General features: G+C 44.1%; 2 protein-coding genes across 6 annotated transcripts; one reads left to right on the forward strand and one right to left on the reverse strand.

Moving 5' to 3' along the window:
• Positions 1 to 23: 23 nt before the first annotated feature.
• Positions 24 to 27,870, reverse strand: LOC129842080 (general transcription factor IIE subunit 2-like). Its single transcript, XM_055910467.1, has 8 exons — positions 27,403 to 27,870; positions 26,654 to 26,811; positions 7,820 to 7,911; positions 5,942 to 6,049; positions 4,219 to 4,401; positions 4,053 to 4,146; positions 3,069 to 3,184; positions 24 to 1,347 (listed from the first exon to the last, which is right to left on the reverse strand). The coding sequence occupies exons 2-8, from the start codon at positions 26,808 to 26,810 to the stop codon at positions 1,231 to 1,233; spliced, it is 867 nt and encodes a 288-aa protein (XP_055766442.1). The 5' UTR covers position 26,811; positions 27,403 to 27,870; the 3' UTR covers positions 24 to 1,230.
• On the forward strand, positions 10,081 to 25,910 carry LOC129842082 (small integral membrane protein 18-like). 5 transcript variants are annotated; one of them, XM_055910471.1, is made up of 3 exons: positions 10,081 to 10,346; positions 18,645 to 18,928; positions 24,514 to 25,910. In XM_055910471.1, the coding sequence occupies exons 2-3, from the start codon at positions 18,719 to 18,721 to the stop codon at positions 24,610 to 24,612; spliced, it is 309 nt and encodes a 102-aa protein (XP_055766446.1). In that variant the 5' UTR covers positions 10,081 to 10,346; positions 18,645 to 18,718; the 3' UTR covers positions 24,613 to 25,910. The 5 variants fall into 5 exon arrangements, with proteins under 5 accessions (XP_055766446.1, XP_055766445.1, XP_055766444.1 ...); XM_055910470.1 differs by having other exon boundaries at positions 10,082 to 10,346; positions 18,603 to 18,928; XM_055910469.1 differs by having other exon boundaries at positions 10,083 to 10,346; positions 18,706 to 18,928.
• Positions 27,871 to 27,909: the final 39 nt, after the last annotated feature.

The following is a 27,909-nucleotide window of genomic DNA, read 5'->3' on the forward strand; positions in this document are numbered from 1 at the left end:
GTTGTCAAGAAGAAACAGTACAGTGTGTTTTCTATGACTTTATTGTGTGTCCGTCAGAAGAAAGGCCATCAGGAAAAGGTACTGTGTGTAACATGCTCCGAGACCCAACCAGGAAGTGGAGAGATACAGGGTGTGTAGGCTTTTGTTCTAGCCCTGCACTAACACAACCGATTCACCCAATCAAAGTATTGATGAACACTTTATTAGCTGTGTAGTATATACTGATGAACACTTTATTAGCTGTGTAGTATATACTGATGAACACTTTATTAGCTGTGTAGTATATACTGTAAGTTTTCCGGGGCTGAAAGGTTCCTATGGGAGTTGGGGGTTTGTCTAGCCTGGTTTCAACTCTGCTATGACTCCTTGTCATGTCGTTTGGAATGACAGCACAAAGACCAGGGACCAGGCTAGTGTTTGTCTGAGTAAACATTGTAGATTCTACGAGTTGTTTAGCTAAAATCAGGAGTGTTTGTGCAGGTCTGGAGCAAAACCCTGCACAACCTGTATTTTTACCAGGTTGCCATTGGTGACCACTGTTGTAAATGAATATAAGGAACAACCACAACAGATAAGACTGCTATTATTTTTTTTAAACACTTTCAAACACATTCTCTCTCTCCAATATCACACGCACAGTGTCCATCGTGTGCCAGACATTTACACATACAACCCCTTCTAAGGTTGGAACCTTCCCAGAATCCCCTATGTTTTCCAGACATCCCCATTGGAGTATTACCAGATTCCAGGGAATTTGTCATTACAGGAATATTCCAACTGGGATTTCTGGAAAACCTGGGATTTCTGGGAAATTTAACCGGAATTTTTGCTTCCCTAAAGCCATTCTCCTTTTGTATTCCTGCTTAGAACCAAACTGGTACAGTATTCTCAAAAAGGACAGCGAGCGCCTCTTTGGGTCGGTGTGTTTGGCAAGGACTTCACTTCAGTCTATCAGTCAGCCATCTTGTGTCTCAATGTTCTAAAATGGCTTCCTTTCCTCATCTCCTCTCCTTTATCATCAGGGAGGAAAGGACACAAGAAAAGGAAGCAAGTTCACACTTTTGAGACACCGCCATTGTCTCTTCTCATCTTCATTGTAGTTTTGGTGAGACAAATAAAAAAAAGTTTATTTCCGGCCAAAACAAACTACAAAAACAACAACTCCCAGGTCACCCCTCTCTCACTGGGCCAGGGAAGAGGAAGTGGGAGGGGTATAACCAGGAAGTGACATCACTTCTTAGCAGGTACGCCCTCTGAGTAGTCCTCCAGTACTCCAGCCAGATGGTCGTTGTGAGTCTTGAAGCGTCTCTTCTTCTGTCCACCTGGCTTCTTCCTCTTGATTGGTAACTGTAGCAACACAACCAAAACAGCCAATCACAGAACGGTTTATTGTAGAAACAACCAATCACAGATAAGTTCTGAGAAATTTGGAGAGAAAGATACAGAGAGTGATAGATGGACAAAGTGATGGAGCTAGGAGATGGAGAGAGTGCGATAGATGGAGAGAGAGATGGAGAGATTGATAGATAGAGTGATAGAGCTAGGAGATATGGACATAAATCCGCATCACCGTAAATTGACTAAATTATCACAATGTCGATAAATATAACAAGTTTATAACATGAATGTGCCCCTCGGTTACTTTTTATATGACCCTTCAACCTACTACTTCTAGTTTGAATGTTGTAGCGACCAACTGTCTCGTTAACAAATAGCCCATATCAGTATATCAGACACGACTTATTTCATGTCGAACGTCACATTCCTCTAGTAAAGGATCCTTATCATTATTATCCACATGTCAAACGTCACATTCCTCTAGTAAAGGATCATTATCATTATTATCCACATGTCAAACGTCACATTCCTCTAGTAAAGGACCCTTATCATTATTATCCACATGTCAAACGTCACATTCCTCTAGTAAAGGATCCTTATCATTATTATCCACATGTCAAACGTCACATTCCTCTAGTAAAGGATCCTTATTATTATCCACATGTCAAACGTCACATTCCTCTAGTAAAGGATCCTTATCATTATTATCCACATGTCAAACGTCACATTCCTCTAGTAAAGGATCCTTATCATTATTATCCACAAGTCAAACGTCACATTCCTCTAGTAAAGGATCCTTATCATTATTATCTACATGTCAAACGTCACATTCCTCTAGTAAAGGATCCTTATCATTATTATCCACATGTCAAACGTCACATTCCTCTAGTAAAGGATCCTTATCATTATTATCCACATGTCAAACGTCACATTCCTCTAGTAAAGGATCCTTATCATTATTATCCACATGTCAAACGTCACATTCCTCTAGTAAAGGATCCTTATCATTATTATCCACATGTCAAACGTCACATTCCTCTAGTAAAGGATCCTTATCATTATTATCCACATGTCAAACGTCACATTCCTCTAGTAAAGGATCCTTATCATTATTATCCACATGTCAAACGTCACATTCCTCTAGTAAAGGACCCTTATCATTATTATCCACATGTCAAACGTCACATTCCTCTAGTAAAGGATCCTTATCATTATTATCCACATGTCAAACATCACATTCCTCTAGTAAAGGATCCTTATCCTTATTATCCACATGTCAAACGTCACATTCCTCTAGTAAAGGATCCTTATCATTATTATCCACATGTCAAACGTCACATTCCTCTAGTAAAGGATCCTTATTATCCACATGTCAAACGTCCTCTCTCTGTTCTGTTTGGATGTCGAGATCATTTTGGGTTTATTGTCCCGGCTATGTGACAGACCGGCAGGCCGGGGCAATTCCAGTCCTCGGGGGGCTTGATTGGTGTCACACCCCCCCCCCCCATTCCCTAGCAGAACTCAGCTGATTTAAACTAACTGCATTCTAAACTGAAGATCAGGATTAGTTGATTACTGGAGTCAGGTGTGTTACCTGGGGCCAGGGCAAAAGTGTAACACCAATCAGGCCCCCCCGAGGACTGGAATTACCCCGGCCTGTGAGACAGAAATAGAGACGGAAAGAAAAAGTGAGAGAGAGAAAAGAGGTGGAGAGAGAGAGAGAAACTCACAACTTTCTTGGGTCCAGTCTCCTGCATGGAGGAGATGCCTTGTCTCTTGAGATAGTCCTCTATCTTCTCTTCATCCATAGAGTCCACTGGGATACTCCGCCACAGCTTGGTGAACTCTGGGACGACAGTCCAGGAAACACAGACAGGATACCATTAGCTCAGGAAGGACAATAGCAGTAATAGTTTATTAAATTTTTACAAATAGGTCGTACTTGGCAGATAAAAGCTGAATTGTAGTACACAATACATATGCGTAAACAAATCAAAACGTACAAGTAAACAAACAAATTACACTCAGTTAATATCCTGTATTGACAATGAATCCTGGTATGAACGAACTGAAAGCTCTACATTTCAAAATGTCATAATACATTTTTCTTTTTAAATATATACACCTGCAGGATCTGACCACTGGGTGGAGCCATTGAGGTCATTACATAAAAGAGAAACCAGACCAAGCAAAGGGAGAGAAACCGTACCGGTGCTCACACTTTCTACATAGAACCAAGTGACTTCATGCAGTTTTACTTTAGACTTTACTTCTTTAGACTTATAAAATATTTTTTTTTTTTAACATTTGGCAATATTTACAGAATGTATTTCCTGTCAATAAAGCTCCTTTAACTGAAATAAGGAAGAGAGACCTTATAAAACACTCTTATCTGAATCTACTGCAAACTGATAATTAAGGGAGAAATTGTACCAACACTTTCACATTCTGCATTGGACGACAGGAGAGAAACCCTACCAATGCTCAGCTTGCCAACAGAGATTTAAATGGGGAGAAACTATACAGATGCTCTCATCTTCAACCACAGCAAACTAAATTAAGGAAGAGACCATACCAACGCTCTAGTTCCAATTAACATTATATTCTCGCCTTCTACAGAGAACTAAGCAAAAGAGACCATACCAATGCTCCCACTCATCTACCATGAGGGCATTAAAAAAAAAAAGTTTGAGAAACTACACCAACGCTCTCACCTTCGTCAACTGTAAACTGGCAGTGTTTATCGTTATAGAACAGAATCTTCTTCTTGTCTGGTCTTGTCACAAAGATGATCTGGTCTCCCAAAACCTGGGGAGGAACAGAGGCCGTTAATATGTCTGACTCAATAATACTCTCTCTCTCACACACACACACACACACCTTTAGTGCCTTGGCAGAGTTAGGTAGTCCCTCCTCCACATCGTCTAGCAGTAATCCTCCCAGTCCCAGCTGGTCATGTTTATCCAACAGTCTGAGCAGGGCTTTTTTGTCCTTCAGGTGATATTTGGGCTTGAAGGCATATTTCCCATCCCTCACCTCTATCTTAGGGTTACTGGCCAGCGCCTGGGGGGACGGGACAGAGACTTAGTCAAGGCACATTTATTTCAACTTTATTTACATGGGTCTCAAAACACTTGTCTGTTTGGCCCGAGGAAGAGGAGGGTGGGACGAGGAAGAGGACGGTGGGACGGAGGTAAATAAAAGAGGGAGAGAGAGAGCAAGAAGAGAGAGAGGTGGAAGATATTATATATTTTTTTAGAAACAATGTTTTATGATCAGAATGATGAGGGGAGGTGGTTTTAAAGATAACACAATTGCTCTCTCTCTCTCTCTCTCCCTCCCTCCCTCTCTCTCTCTGTCTCTCTCTCTCTGACACACACACACACACAGACACACACGGGGCAGCAGGTGCTTGTGGGAGGTGGGAACTCAAATATTACTGTTCACATGCTTTTGAAATCGAACCAATTCTTCAACCAATAGGATTTCAGCTAGCTAAACATTGCTAATAATAAAGCTAGCTAGCTTAACCTTGATAATATTGTCAAACGATCTACATCATTCACATTGATAAGTTTGTAATTGTCAAAAACAGATTTGGTGTCATCTATTGAAAAGGTGAAAGGTCAAGCAACAAAACATTCTCAGTTTCCCACTCGCACCTCCTGATAACATGAACGCCCCAACACACACCTGTCATCAGCCATTGTTTCAGCTTCATGATAACTCTGATAACCCCGACACACACCTCAGTCATCAGCCATTGTTTCTGCTTCATGATAACCCCAACACACACCTCAGTCATCAGCCATTGTTTCTGCTTCATGATAACTCTGATAACTCCCAACACACACCTCAGTCATCAGCCATTGTTTCTGCTTCATGATAACACTGATAACCCCAACACACACACACCTCAGTCATCAGCCATTGTTTCTGCTTCATGATAACTCTGATAACCCCGACACACACCTCAGTCATCAGCCATTGTTTCTGCTTCATGATAACTCTGATAACCCCAACACGCACCTCAGTCATCAACCATTGTTTCTGCTTCATGATAACTCTGATAACCCCGACACACACCTCAGTCATCAGCCATTGTTTCTGCTTCATGATAACTCTGATAACTCCCAACACACACCTCAGTCATCAGCCATTGTTTCTGCTTCATGATAACACTGATAACCCCAACACACACACCTCAGTCATCAGCCATTGTTTCTGCTTCATGATAACTCTGATAACCCCGACACACACCTCAGTCATCAGCCATTGTTTCTGCTTCATGATAACTCTGATAACCCCAACACACACCTCAGTCATCAGCCATTGTTTCTGCTTCATGATAACTCTGATAACCCCGACACACACCTCAGTCATCAGCCATTGTTTCTGCTTCATGATAACTCTGATAACCCCGACACACACCTCAGTCATCAGCCATTGTTTCTGCTTCATGATAACTCTGATAACTCCCAACACACACCTCAGTCATCAGCCATTGTTTCTGCTTCATGATAACTCTGATAACCCCGACACACACCTCAGTTATCAGCCATTGTTTCTGCTTCATGATAACTCTGATAACCCCGACACACACCTCAGTCATCAGCCATTGTTTCTGCTTCATGCCGATGTCCAGTAGTTTGGTCTCATCTAGAATCTCCTCCACAGTCAAGTGGTGAGTATCACCACGCTGGTGTCTGGTCTGGAGAACAGGAAGGAACATAGAAGAACAGGAAGTAACATAGAAGAACAGGAAGTAACAGAGAAACACATGATCAATTGTGAGAGACTCAGGGCTGGAAATGAAGCTAACCTGCTAGCCAAGGCTTTCAGTTTGGGCTTGACAATATGACAAACTAGACCGGCAGTAAAAAAAGTTGACTTTTCAAGTATGGCATTTAGGACCTGAATGTCCCTCTGGCTAGTGTGGTCTAATAGCCAGGTGGACAGTTTCTAAAACCCTTCAATTCAGTGTAGTAGGCTGAAAGTATGGCATTTAGGACCTGAACGTCCCTCTGGCTAGTGTGGTCTAAGTTTCTAAAACCCTTCAATTCAGTGTAGGTGGCTGAGTAACCGGACAAAGAAGAACGGAACTCAGAATCCAGGACGTTATTGGTTGGTCACGTGATACATTGGTTAAAAGAAGTCATCTGTGTAACGGCAGCTTGTCTGCATCGACTGTGTCAAGACACGGTAACTTCAGTACTGGGAAAAGGCATAGAGCACACACACACACACACAGGCACACACACACACACACAGGCATACACACACACACACAGGCATACACACAGGCACACACACACACACACAGGCACACACACACACACATACACAGACACACACACACACACACTGGCACACGCACAAACACAATCTGTGAACATTATGCAGATTGTTATGAGTCAAAGTCTGGTGTGAAAAACCACCCAGCCTGTCAGAGTTACTGTACCAGAGCTCAACCATAAACATGTTGACCAACAAAAGTCTGTTGTTTACTTCCAAAAGAAAGAGTGGAGAACCAATCAGAAGAGGGAGGAACTAACATCACAACAAACCCAATCAGGACACAGATGGAGGGTTCAGAGGGGTTAAAGGGGAGTGGTTTAATTGAGACGACAGCTCAGACTGTTGAAGGAGGTAGCTCACCAATCAGGACACAGATGGAGGGTTCAGAGGGGTTAAAGGGGAGTGGTTTAATTGAGACGACAGCTCAGACTGTTGAAGGAGGAAGCTCACCAATCAGGACACAGATGGAGGGTTCAGAGGGGTTAAAGGGGAGTGGTTTAATTGAGACGACAGCTCAGACTGTTGAAGGAGGTAGCTCACCAATCAGGACACAGATGGAGGGTTCAGAGGGGTTAAAGGGGAGTGGTTTAATTGAGACGACAGCTCAGACTGTTGAAGGAGGAAGCTCACCAATCAGGACACAGATGGAGGGTTCAGAGGGGTTAAAAGGGGAGTGGTTTAATTGAGACGACAGCTCAGACTGTTGAAGGAGGAAGCTCACCAATCAGGACACAGATGGAGGGTTCAGAGGGGTTAAAGGGGAGTGGTTTAATTGAGACGACAGCTCAGACTGTTGAAGGAGGTAGCTCACCAATCAGGACACAGATGGAGGGTTCAGAGGGGTTAAAGGGGAGTGGTTTAATTGAGACGACAGCTCAGACTGTTGAAGGAGGAAGCTCACCAATCAGGACACCACTGAACAACCTCTCTGACTACATGTCATTACTACAGTGGTGATGTAACTGTAACTATAACTGTACCATGTGTGGTCCTGTGTAGCTCAGTTGGTAGAGCATGACACCAGCAACACCAGGCTTGTGGGTTCTACCAGTACGCAAAATGAACGCACGCACTACTGTACGTCACTCTGGACAAGACCATCTGCTAAAATGACTCAAACGGAATGGAAACGGCATCACCCACGTATTGTGTGTGTGTGTGTGTGTGTGTGTGTCCACCTTACCTTCATGTAGTTGACTATCTTAGCCAGGCAACCAAACTTGTAGCCAGAGCTGCCTGTCAGAGCCTTCAGGTTAAAGTTACCATTACTGGTGTCTGGAGAGGAAGAGAGAGAGAGAGAAAACTGGTCAGATATCAGATATCATAATTACCAGCTCAGATACAGACCCGGATCAGAATCTATACATGTTGTCCAGCTCAGATACAGACCAGGATCAGAATCTATACATGTTGTCCAGCTCAGATACAGACCAGGATCAGAATCTATACATGTTGTCCAGCTCAGATACAGACCAGGATCAGAATCTATACATGTTGTCCAGCTCAGATACAGACCAGGATCAGAATCTAGAGTCCTGTGAACAGCAGTTATTTAATAGACTCATATAGGTCCTGTGAACAGCAGTTATTTAATAGACTCATATAGGTCCTGTGAACAGCAGTTATTTAATAGACTCATATAGGTCCTGTGAACAGCAGTTATTCAATAGACTCATATAGGTCCTGTGAACAGCAGTTATTCAATAGACTCATATAGGTCCTGTGAACATCAGTTATTCAATAGACTCATATAGATCCTGTGAACAGCAGTTATTCAATAAACTCATATAGGTTCTGTGAACATCAGTTATTCAATAGACTCATATAGGTCCTGTGAACAGCAGTTATTCAATAGACTCATATAGGTCCTGTGAACAGCAGTTATTTAATAGACTCATATAGGTTCTGTGAACAGCAGTTATTCAATAGACTGATATAGGTCCTGTGAACAGCAGTTATTCAATAGACTGATATAGGTCCTGTGAACAGCAGTTATTCAATAGACTGATATAGGTCCTGTGAACAGCAGTTATTCAATAGACTGATATAGGTCCTGTGAACAGCAGTTATTCAATAGACTGATATAGGTCCTGTGAACAGCAGTTATTCAATAGACTGATATAGGTCCTGTGAACAGCAGTTATTCAATAGACTGATATAGGTCCTGTGAACAGCAGTTATTTAATAGACTCATATAGGTCCTGTGAACAGCAGTTATTTAATAGACTCATATAGGTCCTGTGAACAGCAGTTATTTAATAGACTCATATAGGTCCTGTGAACAGCAGTTATTCAATAGACTCATATAGGTCCTGTGAACAGCAGTTATTTAATAGACTCATATAGGTCCTGTGAACAGCAGTTATTTAATAGACTGATATAGGTCCTGTGAACAGCAGTTATTCAATAGACTGATATAGGTCCTGTGAACAGCAGTTATTCAATAGACTGATATAGGTCCTGTGAACAGCAGTTATTCAATAGACTGATATAGGTCCTGTGAACAGCAGTTATTCAATAGACTGATATAGGTCCTGTGAACAGCAGTTATTCAATAGACTGATATAGGTCCTGTGAACAGCAGTTATTCAATAGACTGATATAGGTCCTGTGAACAGCAGTTATTCAATAGACTGATATAGGTCCTGTGAACAGCAGTTATTCAATAGACTGATATAGGTCCTGTGAACAGCAGTTATTCAATAGACTGATATAGGTCCTGTGAACAGCAGTTATTCAATAGACTCATATAGGTCCTGTGAACAGCAGTTATTCAATAGACTGATATAGGTCCTGTGAACAGCAGTTATTCAATAGACTGATATAGGTCCTGTGAACAGCAGTTATTCAATAGACTGATATAGGTCCTGTGAACAGCAGTTATTCAATAGACTGATATAGGTCCTGTGAACAGCAGTTATTCAATAGACTGATATAGGTCCTGTGAACAGCAGTTATTCAATAGACTGATATAGGTCCTGTGAACAGCACATTGTACTAATTCAATAACGTTGTGATTATAATGTTTTTGTGGAAAATTTTAAAAACAAATTAAAATAATTCAAAGCTGTAGTAGAAGCACTAGGAAGTGCCATTCCCCCTGTGTCTGATATGGTTATAAGGGCACTAGATAGGGGGTATAAGGGCACTAGTTAGGGGGTATAGGGCACTAGCTGGGGTTCCGTTTCAGGCCCTACTCTAGTGGCTCTGCGTCTTTGGTTTCAGCTGTAAGATCCTGTTTCTGGAGAAAAGCCAATCAGAGCGGCCCGGTGGTGTGACTCACTAAACGATTCATCACGTGGGCGGGAGCTGCTGCTGGGTGCTAATGAGAAGGCGGGGCATTCATTTCATCTTAGAAGATTTGTCCAATAGAGAGGAGAGGAATGGGGGGTGAGCTTAGCCATTGGCAGAGTGGTAAGGTCTGAACACAGGCTGTGCCTTGTGTGGGGAAGATGAGCAGAACTGCAAGGAGTGGCAGGGAGGAGAGAGAGAGGGAGGGGGAAGTGAGAGCGAGAGAGAGAGAGAGAGAGACAGAGGGAAGGGAGAGAGAGATGCAGAGAGAGAGAGAGAGAGAGAGAGAGACAGAGAGAGACAGAGGGGGAAGTGAGAGCGAGAGAGAGCGAGAGAGAGAGAGAGAGGGGGAAGGGAGAGCGGAGCATATTTTGCCTGTATCCTTTACAAGCATCTAACCCACAGTATAAGCTACACAGGTGAGTCTGCATATTTCTCAGGCACAACGACGGTTAGTGTGTGTGTGTGTGTGTGTGGACACTGGCAGATCTGCAGTCTGTTTGCATGCTTGCCTGCTACAGCCATGTCTCAGAGCAAGGCGTGTGGTGTGGTGTGGTGTGTGTCTACTAGCCTAATCCATCCTATGAAGCCTACATCGTATCTGTGATTGCTTTCATAAGAGGAGGGTTTACCTTCCATCCCTACAGCATTCTGGATAACAGCACTACATTATAAATGGTAAGCTTTATCAACCCCAGAAGACAGAAGGGAGCCCAGCCTATGGGTTATGCTGTGAGCAGACAGACGGGATGAGTGTTAATATAACAGACTGTCAGAGTAAAGGATGAGTGTTAATATAACAGGCTGTCAGAGTAAAGGATGAGTGTTAATATAACAGACTGTCAGAGTAAAGGATGAGTTTGTATAACAGAATGTCAGAGTAAAGGATGAGTGTTAGTATAACAGGCTGTCAGAGTAAAGGATGAGTGTTAATATAACAGACTGTCAAAGTAAAGGATGAGTTTGTATAACAGACTGTCAGAGTAAAGGATGAGTGTTAGTATAACAGACTGTCAGAGTAAAGGATGAGTGTTAATATAACAGACTGTCAAAGTAAAGGATGAGTTTGTATAACAGACTGTCAGAGTAAAGGATGAGTTTGTATAACAGACTGTCAGAGTAAAGGATGAGTGTTAGTAGCAGAACAGAGAGACTGCTAGAGGAGGGTTCCTGGTCAAAACTAGTGCACTACATAGGGATTAGAGGGCCAAGCAGGCAGCAAGGTTGTTGTGATTCAGACTGGCAAAGAGATGACTAGGCTTCTTCTCCTACAAGGATTTAAATACGGACACATACACACAAACTCTATAAGGGTTTAATTAGGATGGATTTGGCTGGCAGGACGCAGATGGCTGTATTCAGCCCCTCTAGATTGGATGGGACTAGACATTAGGGAGAAGGGGGGGGGGGCAGTGGGAGCCCCTGCAGACAGACACAGCAGGAGACACCGCTCTGCCTCAGGCTGCATGCTGTCTGGGGTCCTACACCACTTCAGGGAGAATACACAGAAAAGAGAGTGGGAGGCAGGGGTAGGGGTGGAGAGGGAGGGAAGGGTAATGGTAGGGAGGAACAGAGAGAGAGGAGGTAGAGGAGGAGAGGGAGGGAGGGAGGAACAGAGAGAGGAGGTAGAGGAGGAGAGGGTAATGGTAGGGAGGGACAGAGAGAGAGGAGGTAGAGGAGGAGAGGGTAATGGTAGGGAGGGACAGAGAGAGGAGGTAGAGGAGGAGAGGGTAATGGTAGGGAGGGACAGAGAGAGAGGAGGTAGAGGGTAATGGTAGGGAGGAACAGAGAGAGGAGGTAGAGGAGGAGAGGGTAATGGTAGGGAGGGACAGAGAGAGGAGGTAGAGGAGGAGAGGGTAATGGTAGGGAGGAACAGAGAGAGAGGAGGTAGAGGGTAATGGTAGGGAGGAACAGAGAGAGGAGGTAGAGGAGGAGAGGGTAATGGTAGGGAGGAACAGAGAGAGAGGAGGTAGAGGGTAATGGTAGGGAGGAACAGAGAGAGGAGATAGAGGAGGAGAGGGTAATGGTAGGGAGGAACAGAGAGAGAGGAGGTAGAGGGTAATGGTAGGGAGGAACAGAGAGAGAGGAGGTAGAGGAGGAGAGGGTAATGGTAGGGAGGAAAGGAGAGAGAGGAGGTAGAGGAGGAGAGGGTAATGGTAGGGAGGAACAGAGAGAGAGGAGGTAGAGGAGGAGAGGGTAATGGTAGGGAGGAACAGAGAGAGGAGGTAGAGGAGGAGAGGGTAACGGTAGGGAGGAACAGAGAGAGGAGGTAGAGGAGGAGAGGGTAACGGTAGGGAGGAACAGAGAGAGGATGTAGAGGAGGAGAGGGTAATGGTAGGGAGGAACAGAGAGAGGAGGTAGAGGAGGAGAGGGTAATGGTAGGGAGGAACAGAGAGAGAGGAGGTAGAGGGTAATGGTAGGGAGGAACAGAGATAGGAGGTAGAGGAGGAGAGGGTAATGGTAGGGAGGAACAGAGAGAGAGGAGGTAGAGGAGGAGAGGGTAATGGTAGGGAGGAAAGGAGAGAGAGGAGGTAGAGGAGGAGAGGGTAATGGTAGGGAGGAAAGGAGAGAGAGGAGGTAGAGGAGGAGAGGGTAATGGTAGGGAGGAAAGGAGAGAGAGGAGGTAGAGGAGGAGAGGGTAATGGTAGGGAGGGACAGAGAGAGGAGGTAGAGGAGGAGAGGGTAATGGTAGGGAGGAACAGAGAGAGGAGGTAGAGGAGGAGAGGGTAATGGTAGGGAGGAACAGAGAGAGAGGAGGTAGAGGAGGAGAGGGTAATGGTAGGGAGGAACAGAGAGAGAGGAGGTAGAGGAGGAGAGGGTAATGGTAGGGAGGAACAGAGAGAGAGGAGGTAGAGGAGGAGAGGGTAATGGTAGGGAGGAACAGAGAGAGAGGAGGTAGAGGAGGAGAGGGTAACGGTAGGGAGGAACAGAGAGGGGTGTAGTGCTGGGGAACTAGGCTATGGTAGTGTGGTTTGGGTAGAGGAAGAGGAGGAGAGGGTAATGGTAGGGAGGAACAGAGAAGGGTGTAGTGCTGGGGAACTAGGCTATGGTAGTGTGGTGTGGGTAGAGGTAGAGGAGGAGAGGGTAATGGTAGGGAGGAACAGAGAGGGGTGTAGTGCTGGGGAACTAGGCTATGGTAGTGTGGTTTGGGTAGAGGTAGAGGAGGAGAGGGTAATGGTAGGGAGGAACAGAGAGGGGTGTAGTGCTGGGGAACTAGGCTATGGTAGTGTGGTGTGGTTGGAGGAAGAGGAGGAGAGGGTAATGGTAGGGAGGAACAGAGAGAGAGGAGGTAGAGGAGGAGAGGGTAATGGTAGGGAGGAACAGAGAGAGAGGAGGTAGAGGAGGAGAGGGTAATGGTAGGGAGGAACAGAGAGGGGTGTAGTGCTGGGGAACTAGGCTATGGTAGTGTGGTGTGGTTGGAGGAAGAGGAGGAGAGGGTAATGGTAGGGAGGAACAGAGAGAGGAGGTAGAGGAGGAGAGGGTAATGGTAGGGAGGAACAGAGAGGGGTGTAGTGCTGGGGAACTAGGCTATGGTAGTGTGGTGTGGGTAGAGGAAGAGGAGGAGAGGGTAATGGTAGGGAGGAACAGAGAGGGGTGTAGTGCTGGGGAACTAGGCTATGGTAGTGTGGTGTGGTTGGAGGAAGAGGAGGAGAGGGTAATGGTAGGGAGGAACAGAGAGAGAGGAGGTAGAGGAGGAGAGGGTAATGGTAGGGAGGAACAGAGAGGGGTGTAGTGCTGGGGAACTAGGCTATGGTAGTGTGGTTTGGGTAGAGGAAGAGGAGGAGAGGGTAATGGTAGGGAGGAACAGAGAGGGGTGTAGTGCTGGGGAACTAGGCTATGGTAGTGTGGTTTGGGTAGAGGAAGAGGAGGAGAGGGTAATGGTAGGGAGGAACAGAGAGGGGTGTAGTGCTGGGGAACTAGGCTATGGTAGTGTGGTTTGGGTAGAGGAAGAGGAGGAGAGGGTAATGGTAGGGAGGAACAGAGAGGGGTGTAGTGCTGGGGAACTAGGCTATGGTAGTGTGGTGTGGGTAGAGGAAGAGGTAGGGGATGTATAGGCATACATTCATAATAGACATAAAGAATAATATCCCCCTGTTCCTTTACTACTCTCCCTCCATCAACAGCCAACAGAACCTCCAATAATACAATTAGACTACACTTTCACACAGGAAGTAGAGTAGAACTATAGTATTTTCCCCAGAGAGGAGGGACCTTCAGTTACCATGACAGCGTTACTAATGTGGACTATCAATAGCCTCTACTACATAGCAACATTAAAACAGTGTGATTAAAGTTGGAGTCCTATTGGCTACTTACATAGCAACATTAAAACAGTCTGATTAAAGTTGGAGTCCTATTGGCTACTTACATAGCAACATTAAAACAGTGTGATTAAAGTTGGAGTCCTATTGGCTACTTACATAGCAACATTAAAACAGTGTGATTAAAGTTGGAGTCCAACATAAACTTTCAACTTTCAACATTAACACTATGTAATATAGAACTGTATATAATAGACATGGTGTCCTCTAATGACAGGCCTGTATCATGTTACACTAACACTATGTAATATAGAACTGTATATACTAGACATGTTGTCCTCTAATGACAGGCCTGTATCATGTTACACTAACACTATGTAATATAGAACTGTATATACTAGACATGTTGTCCTCTAATGACAGGCCTGTATCATGTTACACTAACACTATGTAATATAGAACTGTATATAATAGACATGGTGTCCTCTAATGACAGGCCTGTATCATGTTACACTAACACTATGTAATATAGAACTGTATATAATAGACATGTTGTCCTCTAATGACAGGCCTGTATCATGTTACACTAACACTATGTAATATAGAACTGTATATAATAGACATGGTGTCCTCTAATGACAGGCCTGTATCATGTTACACTAACACTATGTAATATAGAACTGTATATAATAGACATGGTGTCCTCTAATGACAGGCCTGTATCATGTTACACTAACACTATGTAATATAGAACTGTATATAATAGACATGTTGTCCTCTAATGACAGGCCTGTATCATGTTACACTAACACTATGTAATATAGAACTGTATATACTAGACATGTTGTCCTCTAATGACAGGCCTGTATCATGTTACACTAACACTATGTAATATAGAACTGTATATAATAGACATGGTGTCCTCTAATGACAGGCCTGTATCATGTTACACTAACACTATGTAATATAGAACTGTATATACTAGACATGTTGTCCTCTAATGACAGGCCTGTATCATGTTACACTAACACTATGTAATATAGAACTGTATATACTAGACATGTTGTCCTCTAATGACAGGCCTGTATCATGTTACACTAACACTATGTAATATAGAACTGTATATAATAGACATGTTGTCCTCTAATGACAGGCCTGTATCATGTTACACTAACACTATGTAATATAGAACTGTATATAATAGACATGTTGTCCTCTAATGACAGGCCTGTATCATGTTACACTAACACTATGTAATATAGAACTGTATATAATAGACATGGTGTCCTCTAATGACAGGCCTGTATCATGTTACACTAACACTATGTAATATAGAACTGTATATAATAGACATGGTGTCCTCTAATGACAGGCCTGTATCATGTTACACTAACACTATGTAATATAGAACTGTATATACTAGACATGCTGTCGTCTGCTGTCCTCTGACTAATGACAGGTCTGTATCATGTTACACTAACACTATGTAATATAGAACTGTATATAATAGACATGGTGTCCTCTAATGACAGGCCTGTATCATGTTACACTAACACTATGTAATATAGAACTGTATATACTAGACATGTTGTCCTCTAATGACAGGCCTGTATCATGTTACACTAACACTATGTAATATAGAACTGTATATAATAGACATGGTGTCCTCTAATGACAGGCCTGTATCATGTTACACTAACACTATGTAATATAGAACTGTATATACTAGACATGTTGTCCTCTAATGACAGGCCTGTATCATGTTACACTAACACTATGTAATATAGAACTGTATATACTAGACATGTTGTCCTCTAATGACAGGCCTGTATCATGTTACACTAACACTATGTAATATAGAACTGTATATACTAGACATGTTGTCCTCTAATGACAGGCCTGTATCATGTTACACTAACACTATGTAATATAGAACTGTATATAATAGACATGTTGTCCTCTAATGACAGGCCTGTATCATGTTACACTAACACTATGTAATATAGAACTGTATATAATAGACATGTTGTCCTCTAATGACAGGCCTGTATCATGTTACACTAACACTATGTAATATAGAACTGTATATAATAGACATGTTGTCTGCTGTCCTCTAATGACAGGCCTGTATCATGTTATACTAACACTATGTAATATAGAACTGTATATACTAGACATGTTGTCCTCTAATGGCAGGCCTGTATCATGTTACACTAACAACACATTGAAAGGGAGACACACCAAGTCAGATTACACACCACCTCTCAACTGTGAGTCAGTCAACAGTCTTCAGTAAAGCTACTCAGAGCAGATGAGTGGCTCTACCACAGGAGAGGAGAGGTGGAATGACTCACTGCTAAACACACGCACACACACACACACACACACACACACACACACACACACACACACACACACACACACACACACACACACACACATCTGATAACAGCAGCCTAGTCAGTCACACACATATTTGACGAGCAAAGGTGGAATGCGGAACAGAACAGTGAAACTCATACACACATTCTTTCTGAACTAGAGAAGATAGAGCTCAACAGAGCAACCACACACACACAGAGAGAGAGAAAAACACACACACACACACACACACACACACAGAGAGAGAGAAAAACACACACACACACACACACACACACACACAGAGAGACAGACACACAAACACAGAGAGACAAACACACACACACAGAGAGACAGACACACACACACACACACACACCGAGAGACAGACACACACACACACACACACACACACACCGAGAGACAGACACACACACACACAGAGACAGAGACAGACACTAACAGTGTTACAGGTTACACACTAACAGTGTTTCAGGTTACACACTAACAGTGTTACAGGTTACACACTAACAGTGTTACAGGTTACACACTAACAGTGTTTCAGGTTACACACTAACAGTGTTTCAGGGTTGGTGGTTACACACTAACAGTGTTTCAGGGTTGGTGGTTACACACTAACAGTGTTTCAGGGTTGGTGGTTACACACTAACAGTGTTTCAGGGTTGGTGGTTACACACTAACAGTGTTTCAGGGTTGGTGGTTACACACTAACAGTGTTTCAGGGTTGGTGGTTACACACTACCAGTGTTTCAGGGTTGGTGGTTACACACTAACAGTGTTTCAGGTTACACACTAACAGTGTTTCAGGGTTGGTGGTTACACACTAAGTGTTTCAGGGTTGGTGGTTACACACTAACAGTGTTTCAGGTTACACACTAACAGTGTTACAGGTTACACACTAACAGTGTTTCAGGTTACACACTAACAGTGTTTCAGGTTACACACTAACAGTGTTTCAGGTTACACACTAACAGTGTTTCAGGGTTGGTGGTTACACACTAACAGTGTTTCAGGGTTGGTGGTTACACACTAACAGTGTTTCAGGTTACACACTAACAGTGTTTCAGGGTTGGTGGTTACACACTAACAGTGTTTCAGGGTTGGATGTTACACACTAACAGTGTTTCAGGTTACACACTAACAGTGTTTCAGGTTACACACTAACAGTGTTTCAGGTTACACACTAACAGTGTTTCAGGGTTGGTGGTTACACACTAACAGTGTTTCAGGGTTGGTGGTTACACACTAACAGTGTTTCAGGTTACACACTAACAGTGTTTCAGGTTACACACTAACAGTGTTTCAGGGTTGGTGGTTACACACTAACAGTGTTTCAGGGTTGGTGGTTACACACTAACAGTGTTTCAGGTTACACACTAACAGTGTTTCAGGTTACACACTAACAGTGTTTCAGGTTACACACTAACAGTGTTTCAGGTTACACACTAACAGTGTTTCAGGTTACACACTAACAGTGTTTCAGGTTACACACTAACAGTGTTTCAGGGTTGGTGGTTACACACTAACAGTGTTTCAGGGTTGGTGTGTCTGTAGAGCAGTACTCAGGACAAGCCCCATTTCCTCTCCGTCTCTCTCTGGTTCACTCAACCAAACTGGGTCAGTCAGCACAGTCGCTCTCACTTCTCCTGGTGTGTGTGTGTGTATGTGTGTCTATGTGTGTAAGTAAGCAGGAAGGCGTTCTGCATCCCAGGAAGTTGTGCCCTGATGGAGTAAGTGATCTCTCCCTCCAGTTCACCGCACCAGAACTCTGAGTTTAGAGGTTCTGTCTCCCTCCAGGTCAGAGCACCAGAACTCTGAGTTGATGCTCTATAAAGGCTCTCTTTATAGACACCGGGTCTGATGTTACCCCGCTGTCCTTCTGTCTTTCAGACCTGGTGTCTGTTTACAGGGCCAGGCACAACACAACACCATAATTTCTCTCTCTCTCTCTCTACGGACCATGGACTGTTAACACCAGCAGCCCTCTCTCTCTCTCTCTCTCTACGGACCATGGACTGTTAACACCAGCAGCCCTCTCTCTCTCTACGGACCATGGACTGTTAACACCAGCAGCCCTCTCAAACCTCTCCAGGACCAGAACCAACCCGGACTTCCTCTATCATTTCTCTCCCAGGTCCAACAACAACATGGACCGTCTCAACACCACCTCTCTCCCGTGGGTCCCTGACGTCGCCCCGCTGTCCCAGGTCTCCCTGCAGGTTCAAGAGGTGTACCCGTTCCACGACGGCTGGAACGTAGCGTGCTTCGTCATCCTCCTCCTCTTCATCCTCACAGTAGTCTCCCTGGCAGCCCTGGCCTTCCTCTACGAGCTGCTGGACTGTGGCTGCTGTGTCAAGGTGAGACCAGGCCTGTTACTATACTGTACATTCAGCTGTTCCAGGGTGAGACCTGTTACTATACTGTTCATTCAGCTGTTCCAGGGTGAGACCAGGCCTGTTACTATACTGATCATTCAGCTGTTCCAGGGTGAGACCAGGCCTGTTACTATACTGTTCATTCAGCTGTTCCAGGGTGAGACCAGGCCTGTTACTATACTGTTCATTCAGCTGTTCCAGGGTGAGACCAGGCCTGTTACTATACAGTTCAATCAGCTGTTCCAGGGTGAGGCCTGTTACTATACTGTTCATTCAGCTGTTCCAGTGTGAGACTAGGCCTGTTACTATACTGTTCATTCAGCTGTTCCAGGGTGAGACCAGGCCTGTTACTATACTGTTCATTCAGCTGTTCCAGGGTGAGACCAGGCCTGTTACTATACTGTTTAATCAGCTGTTCCAGGGTGAGACCAGGCCTGTTACTATACTGTTCAATCAGCTGTTCCAGGGTGAGACCAGGCCTGTTACTATACTGTTCATTCAACTGTTCCAGGGTGAGACTAGGCCTGTTACTATACTGTTCATTCAGCTGTTCCAGGGTGAGACTTGTTACTATACTGTTCATTCAGCTGTTACAGGGTGAGACCAGGCCTGTTACTATACTGTTCATTCAGCTGTTCCAGGGTGAGGCCTGTTACTATACTGTTCATTCAGCTGTTCCAGGGTGAGACCTGTTACTATACTGTTCATTCAGCTGTTCCAGGGTGAGACCAGGCCTGTTACTATACTGTTCATTCAGCTGTTCCAGGGTGAGACCAGGCCTGTTACTATACTGTTCATTCAGCTGTTCCAGGGTGAGACCAGGCCTGTTACTATACTGTTCATTCAGCTGTTCCAGGGTGAGACTAGGCCTGTTACTATACTGTTCATTCAGCTGTTCCAGGGTGAGACCAGGCCTATTACTATACTGTTCATTCAGCTGTTCCAGGGTGAGACTAGGCCTGTTACTATACTGTTCATTCAGCTGTTCCAGGGTGAGACCAGGCCTGTTACTATACTGTTCATTCAGCTGTTCCAGGGTGAGACCAGGCCTGTTACTATACTGTACATTCAGCTGTTCCAGGGTGAGACCTGTTACTATACTGTTCATTCAGCTGTTCCAGGGTGAGACTAGGCCTGTTACTATACTGTTCATTCAGCTGTTCCAGGGTGAGACCTGTTACTATACTGTTCATTCAGCTGTTCCAGGGTGAGACCTGTTACTATACTGTTCATTCAGCTGTTCCAGGGTGAGACTAGGCCTGTTACTATACTGTTCATTCAGCTGTTCCAGGGTGAGACCAGGCCTGTTACTATACTGTTCATTCAGCTGTTCCAGGGTGAGACTAGGCCTGTTACTATACTGTTCAGTCAGCTGTTCCAGGGTGAGACCAGGCCTGTTACTATACTGTTCATTCAGCTGTTCCAGGGTGAGACCAGGCCTGTTACTATACTGTTCATTCAGCTGTTCCAGTGTGAGACTAGGCCTGTTACTATACTGTTCATTCAGCTGTTCCAGGGTGAGACCTGTTACTATACTGTTCATTCAGCTGTTCCAGGGTGAGACCAGGCCTGTTACTATACTGTTCATTCAGCTGTTCCAGGGTGAGACCAGGCCTGTTACTATACTGTTCATTCAGCTGTTCCAGGGTGAGACCAGGCCTGTTACTATACTGTTCATTCAGCTGTTCCAGGGTGAGACCAGGCCTGTTACTATACTGTTCATTCAGCTGTTCCAGGGTGAGACCAGGCCTGTTACTATACTGTTCATTCAGCTGTTCCAGGGTGAGACTTGTTACTATACTGTTCATTCAGCTGTTACAGGGTGAGACCAGGCCTGTTACTATACTGTTCATTCAGCTGTTCCAGGGTGAGGCCTGTTACTATACTGTTCATTCAGCTGTTCCAGGGTGAGACCTGTTACTATACTGTTCATTCAGCTGTTCCAGGGTGAGACCAGGCCTGTTACTATACTGTTCATTCAGCTGTTCCAGGGTGAGACTTGTTACTATACTGTTCATTCAGCTGTTCCAGGGTGAGACCAGGCCTGTTACTATACTGTTCATTCAGCTGTTCCAGGGTGAGACCAGGCCTGTTACTATACTGTTCATTCAGCTGTTCCAGGGTGAGACCAGGCCTGTTACTATACTGTTCATTCAGCTGTTCCAGGGTGAGACTAGGCCTGTTACTATACTGTTCATTCAGCTGTTCCAGGGTGAGACCAGGCCTATTACTATACTGTTCATTCAGCTGTTCCAGGGTGAGACTAGGCCTGTTACTATACTGTTCATTCAGCTGTTCCAGGGTGAGACCAGGCCTGTTACTATACTGTTCATTCAGCTGTTCCAGGGTGAGACCAGGCCTGTTACTATACTGTACATTCAGCTGTTCCAGGGTGAGACCTGTTACTATACTGTTCATTCAGCTGTTCCAGGGTGAGACTAGGCCTGTTACTATACTGTTCATTCAGCTGTTCCAGGGTGAGACCTGTTACTATACTGTTCATTCAGCTGTTCCAGGGTGAGACCTGTTACTATACTGTTCATTCAGCTGTTCCAGGGTGAGACTAGGCCTGTTACTATACTGTTCATTCAGCTGTTCCAGGGTGAGACCAGGCCTGTTACTATACTGTTCATTCAGCTGTTCCAGGGTGAGACTAGGCCTGTTACTATACTGTTCAGTCAGCTGTTCCAGGGTGAGACCAGGCCTGTTACTATACTGTTCATTCAGCTGTTCCAGGGTGAGACCAGGCCTGTTACTATACTGTTCATTCAGCTGTTCCAGTGTGAGACTAGGCCTGTTACTATACTGTTCATTCAGCTGTTCCAGGGTGAGACCTGTTACTATACTGTTCATTCAGCTGTTCCAGGGTGAGACCAGGCCTGTTACTATACTGTTCATTCAGCTGTTCCAGGGTGAGACCAGGCCTGTTACTATACTGTTCATTCAGCTGTTCCAGGGTGAGACCAGGCCTGTTACTATACTGTTCATTCAGCTGTTCCAGGGTGAGACCAGGCCTGTTACTATACTGTTCATTCAGCTGTTCCAGGGTGAGACCAGGCCTGTTACTATACTGTTCATTCAGCTGTTCCAGGGTGAGACTTGTTACTATACTGTTCATTCAGCTGTTACAGGGTGAGACCAGGCCTGTTACTATACTGTTCATTCAGCTGTTCCAGGGTGAGGCCTGTTACTATACTGTTCATTCAGCTGTTCCAGGGTGAGACCTGTTACTATACTGTTCATTCAGCTGTTCCAGGGTGAGACCAGGCCTGTTACTATACTGTTCATTCAGCTGTTCCAGGGTGAGACTTGTTACTATACTGTTCATTCAGCTGTTCCAGGGTGAGACCAGGCCTGTTACTATACTGTTCATTCAGCTGTTCCAGGGTGAGACCAGGCCTGTTACTATACTGTTCATTCAGCTGTTCCAGGGTGAGACCAGGCCTGTTACTATACTGTTCATTCAGCTGTTCCAGGGTGAGACTAGGCCTGTTACTATACTGTTCATTCAGCTGTTCCAGGGTGAGACCAGGCCTATTACTATACTGTTCATTCAGCTGTTCCAGGGTGAGACTAGGCCTGTTACTATACTGTTCATTCAGCTGTTCCAGGGTGAGACCAGGCCTGTTACTATACTGTTCATTCAGCTGTTCCAGGGTGAGACCAGGCCTGTTACTATACTGTACATTCAGCTGTTCCAGGGTGAGACCTGTTACTATACTGTTCATTCAGCTGTTCCAGGGTGAGACTAGGCCTGTTACTATACTGTTCATTCAGCTGTTCCAGGGTGAGACCTGTTACTATACTGTTCATTCAGCTGTTCCAGGGTGAGACCTGTTACTATACTGTTCATTCAGCTGTTCCAGGGTGAGACTAGGCCTGTTACTATACTGTTCATTCAGCTGTTCCAGGGTGAGACCAGGCCTGTTACTATACTGTTCATTCAGCTGTTCCAGGGTGAGACTAGGCCTGTTACTATACTGTTCAGTCAGCTGTTCCAGAGTGAGACCAGGCCTGTTACTATACTGTTCATTCAGCTGTTCCAGGGTGAGACCAGGCCTGTTACTATACTGTTCATTCAGCTGTTCCAGTGTGAGACTAGGCCTGTTACTATACTGTTCATTCAGCTGTTCCAGGGTGAGACCTGTTACTATACTGTTCATTCAGCTGTTCCAGGGTGAGACCAGGCCTGTTACTATACTGTTCATTCAGCTGTTCCAGGGTGAGACCAGGCCTGTTACTATACTGTTCATTCAGCTGTTCCAGGGTGAGACCAGGCCTGTTACTATACTGTTCATTCAGCTGTTCCAGGGTGAGACCAGGCCTGTTACTATACTGTTCATTCAGCTGTTCCAGGGTGAGACCAGGCCTGTTACTATACTGTTCATTCAGCTGTTCCAGGGTGAGACCAGGCCTGTTACTATACTGTTCATTCAGCTGTTCCAGGGTGAGACTAGGCCTGTTACTATACTGTTCAATCAGCTGTTCCAGGGTGAGACTAGGCCTGTTACTATACTGTTCAGTCAGCTGTTCCAGGGTGAGACCAGGCCTGTTCGCTTTACTCTTCTTGTATAATTTGCTGAAGTGTAATTCTTCTGGGCCGAGGTAAGAGGAGCTCTGGGACATAAACCACTCTGTCAGTATAGTTTTTAAATGGCTGACAACAACAACAACAAAACAGCACTAACTTGAAGCTGTCATGTTGATATAGTGTCTAGTCAACTTTGTTTCTGTTTCACACAACCTTTCCAGGATGTGTGAGTGGAACAGCATCTTTACCAACCAATCACCAGCGGGCACGCCCATGTCTTGTGCCATTGTTCATATGAAAGCAATAGGCTGTATGCTGTTCGCATTGTATAACCTGGATCTAACCCTAAACCCATTGTATATCCTGGATATAACCATTGTATAACCTGGATCTAACCTAAACCCATTGTATAACCTGGATCTAACCTAAACCCATTGTATATCCTGGATCTAACCCTAAACCCATTGTATATCCTGGATCTAACCCTAAACCCATTGTATAACCTGGATCTAACCTAAACCCATTGTACAGACTAGGTCTAACCTAAACCCATTGTACAGACTAGGTCTAACCTAAACCCATTGTACAGACTAGGTCTAACCTAAACCCATTGTACAGACTAGGTCTAACCTAAACCCATTGTACAGACTAGGTCTAACCTAAACCCATTGTACAGACTAGGTCTAACCTAAACCCATTGTACAGACTAGGTCTAACCTAAACCCATTGTACAGACTAGGTCTAACCTAAACCCATTGTACAGACTAGGTCTAACCTAAACCCATTGTACAGACTAGGTCTAACCTAAACCCATTGTACAGACTAGGTCTAACCTAAACCCATTGTACAGACTAGGTCTAACCTAAACCCATTGTACAGACTAGGTCTAACCTAAACCCATTGTACAGACTAGGTCTAACCTAAACCCATGTTTCTCTATTGTTTCCGTTTTTGGTTATGAAGGTGACAGGTCTCCATGCTGTCAACATCGTACAATAACAGCTCTGTCTAAACTACGGTTTTCCTTCTCATGCAGGGGAAGACCCATCGTGACCTGATGGAGGAGGCTGGACCCTTCCAGAACATGGTGGACAAGATCCACAGTCCCACGGGGTCACAAACCGAGGTGGTGTAAGGGGGTTAAGGGGTCGTTGCCACAGTGACCAGGGCCAAGCAGGAAGTTAGGTCATGACCGTTGACCCTGAATCTGAACCCGAGACTGACTGTGCTGTGTGCTCACAGTTGGAGAACAGTGAGACTGCACCTTCGTATGTGTGAGATTGTGTGTGTGTGTGTGTGTGTGTGTGTGTGTGTGTGTGTGTGTGTGTGTGTGTGTGTGTGTGTGTGTGTGTGTGTGTGTGTGTGTGTGTGTGTGTGTGTGTGTGTGGGGGGGGGGGGAATGGTGGTGTTATCTATTCAAAGCACGTCAGCAGGGAAGGCAGGAGAGAAGAAGAGCTCTCCTTTGCCAAGTCCAGGGTTTTGACAAGTCTATTATTCGACGGATGTTAAAGCCTAGCCTGCATCTTCATCCCATCACCACATGTTAAGTACAAGACATACCATTCGAGACAGCTAAAGACACAGAGGAGATCCACAATGATAGCCAACCCTCTAGGACCCTACAGAGCAAGAAAGTCACCCAAAGTCAACGACCAAGACGACCAAAAATTAAAGTAACTGTCGTAGTGTTTCCAGATTTCTATGAAAGTCCCCTGTCCAACCCCCCAAAAAAATTATGTTAAAAAGCAGCTTTTGTGTGTTGGAATGGTGTGGGCGTGTACTGGTTATTAAACATATGAATGGAGCAGACCGCTGATTGGCCATCTCATCCTACTCAGGATGATGATCTCATCCTATATGAGGAAATAACAAGCATTTTTTTAAATGGTCTGTTTGAGATCCACGTTTGAGGTGGGGGTTTTTTTTAAGTGTTTTTTTGCTCCAATTTATGATTTGACCACAAATACGAGTTAAGCTCACTTTAAAAGTTAATATTCTGTTTTCACTGGACAGTTACTTTAAAGATGTCCACAAAAGATCCAGCTACCACAGAAGAAGTCCCACGTTTTAATGTAATTTACAGATTGTTTTTATTCAATGCCCTAATGCTTTGACTGCCTTTGTAGTGAAGTCCTCATCCATTTGACTAAAAAACTGTTCACAACTTGCTGTGTAGTAATGATGTAATCAACATGTTGCCTGTGATAATGTCACCACTCACCAACATATTTTAAACCACAGCCAAGTGGCCATGATACTACTCTCTCTTGAAGGGGGGGGGGGGGGGGGGCACCTGTACACACACCAATGTAAATAAAGTAATCTACTTGCATTGAGCACAAGGTATTATTTCACTTGCCTAAAATGATGATGATGATGATGATGATGATGATGATGATGACGAATAAACAATTATCACGTAAGAAAAACAAACTGTCTGGTCTCATTTCAAAAGTACTAATGTTGAAATGAAGCTTGTTAAAGTGTACAACGAGTGTTTGTGGTCAACGAAGAAAAACAAAATAAGCCATTTAAACATGTTTGTAGAAAATAACACTTTCATTGTGGAATGTAGAAGCAAGCAGGTACCCAGGCTACCGATGTGACACACAACCAGCAGTATAATAGATTTCAAGACTGTATTAATTGGGGCACACCATAGCAAAAATGTTTTACAACGGAAAACGAAAACAAGCGTTTCTTATTTGACAGGTAAGTTTAGGTAATCCCTCCCCATTTCAGTCAGATTTGTTCCATCTGGGGCCTAATGAACATGACCCAAATATAAAGGTATGTACTCACTAGTAGGAACCAAATGGAAGTACAAATGCTGAAATGGGGGAGGAAGGGACACACCTACATTTGTCCAATAAGAAGTGCTTGTTTTCATTTTTCTGTTGCAAAACCTTTTACTACAGTTTATACTAATGAATACACCCCAGGTTGTAGAGCCCTTCTGGGGTGTATTCATTCTTGCAGCGGAAACCGTTTACCATTTAAGAACAAAATGGAAGCAAACCGGGCAAACGAAACAGGGAGGGACCTACCTTAATTTGTCTAATTTAAACTATATTTTTTTTGCTAAATGTTTTCTATTTGGAGTAAATGGAAACTTTTTGCAACAGACTCAATGTTTCGCAACAGGATCGGCGTAATGAATACACCCCTGGTCTTACCTGCGCCATGTTTGGACCCGGAGGCCTCTTTGTCAGCTTTGGACTTCTTCTTCTTGGAACCGCCCGACTCGGAGGCTGCAGGTCTCTTCTCGACCGTGGGCTGAGAGAGAGCCCTCTTCTTAAAGAGCTCCCGCTCTCTCAACAAGGCTGGGTCCATCCTGATACACCACAACAGTACAACGTTAGACGCTAGCTACAGAAAGACAAAAATATACCTGAAGGCAACACACTGTCAGGGTTGGGTCCATCCTCTAAGTCAACATATAGCGGCATTGTTAGCTCCTCAAAGACTAAATCCAGCTGAAGTCAACACAAACAAATAAAGTTAGTAAACAAACATAGTTGTTACACTTCTCAGTAGATATATGGGCTGAACAACGAGCAAACTATTATTTATTTTAGTCAATGGTTCAGACCTAGTTTGGGTGTTCACATACCATACAGCTTTTTATGATGTTCACACATTTCACATAACGTTAGTTAGCTAGGTTTACGTGGCTAATAAATGGTATCGCACTTGTCAAGTTGCTACTCTGATACCTAGCTAGTAAGTTGTCTGACACTTCTGCCAGTACATCTAAGTGACATCACATCTTATGAGTGACAAAAAATACAACTGAAAGATGTATTTTAGCTTCCTAGTTGCTATATAAAAAAAAACTAGTAAGCTAGCTAGCTAGCTAGTCAGACAGCTTTTTGGGTTTGCTAGCATTTCAGCTAATTTAGCTAGCTTGATTTTTTCTGGTTACCTTTTTTTCTTCAAATGTCTAATCCCCTCTTTTGGATGAACAAATATTTAAACATTTACTAGAAACACACGTGTATTAACCGTTCTGTTGGAAAACTTATGCGATAGCTATTTGGGGCTTTTGTTTCTTTAATATCAAGCGAGCTTCTTGTCATCGTGCATTCTCCGACTTCCGCTCTTAGTTCGATTGATCGGTAGTCGACAGCTAATCCTTGATTGTGTAGGTGCGTTCCATCCGGACTAGCAGAGTTACGAAAAGCAAGATTGCCATGTCAGCCGGTTTCCAGAAATGTTGCTACTTTGAATACGATGTCGCGGGTGGAAATGTATTGGTCGCGGGTTTTTGGGCTACTTCCATTTTACACATCCGCCGCAATAGCATTTCTCTTGGGGGAAAAAAAAAAGATAGATTTATTTCACTGTGACCTGCCGCGGCTGACTATCAGGCAGTGAGGCAGGCTGTTGCTGAGTGAGTGGTGGGGAGGTCCGTGTGTGTGTGTATATGTGT

Source organism: Salvelinus fontinalis, unplaced genomic scaffold, assembly GCF_029448725.1.
Source record: "Salvelinus fontinalis isolate EN_2023a unplaced genomic scaffold, ASM2944872v1 scaffold_0010, whole genome shotgun sequence".
NCBI classification, from domain to species: domain Eukaryota; kingdom Metazoa; phylum Chordata; class Actinopteri; order Salmoniformes; family Salmonidae; genus Salvelinus; species Salvelinus fontinalis.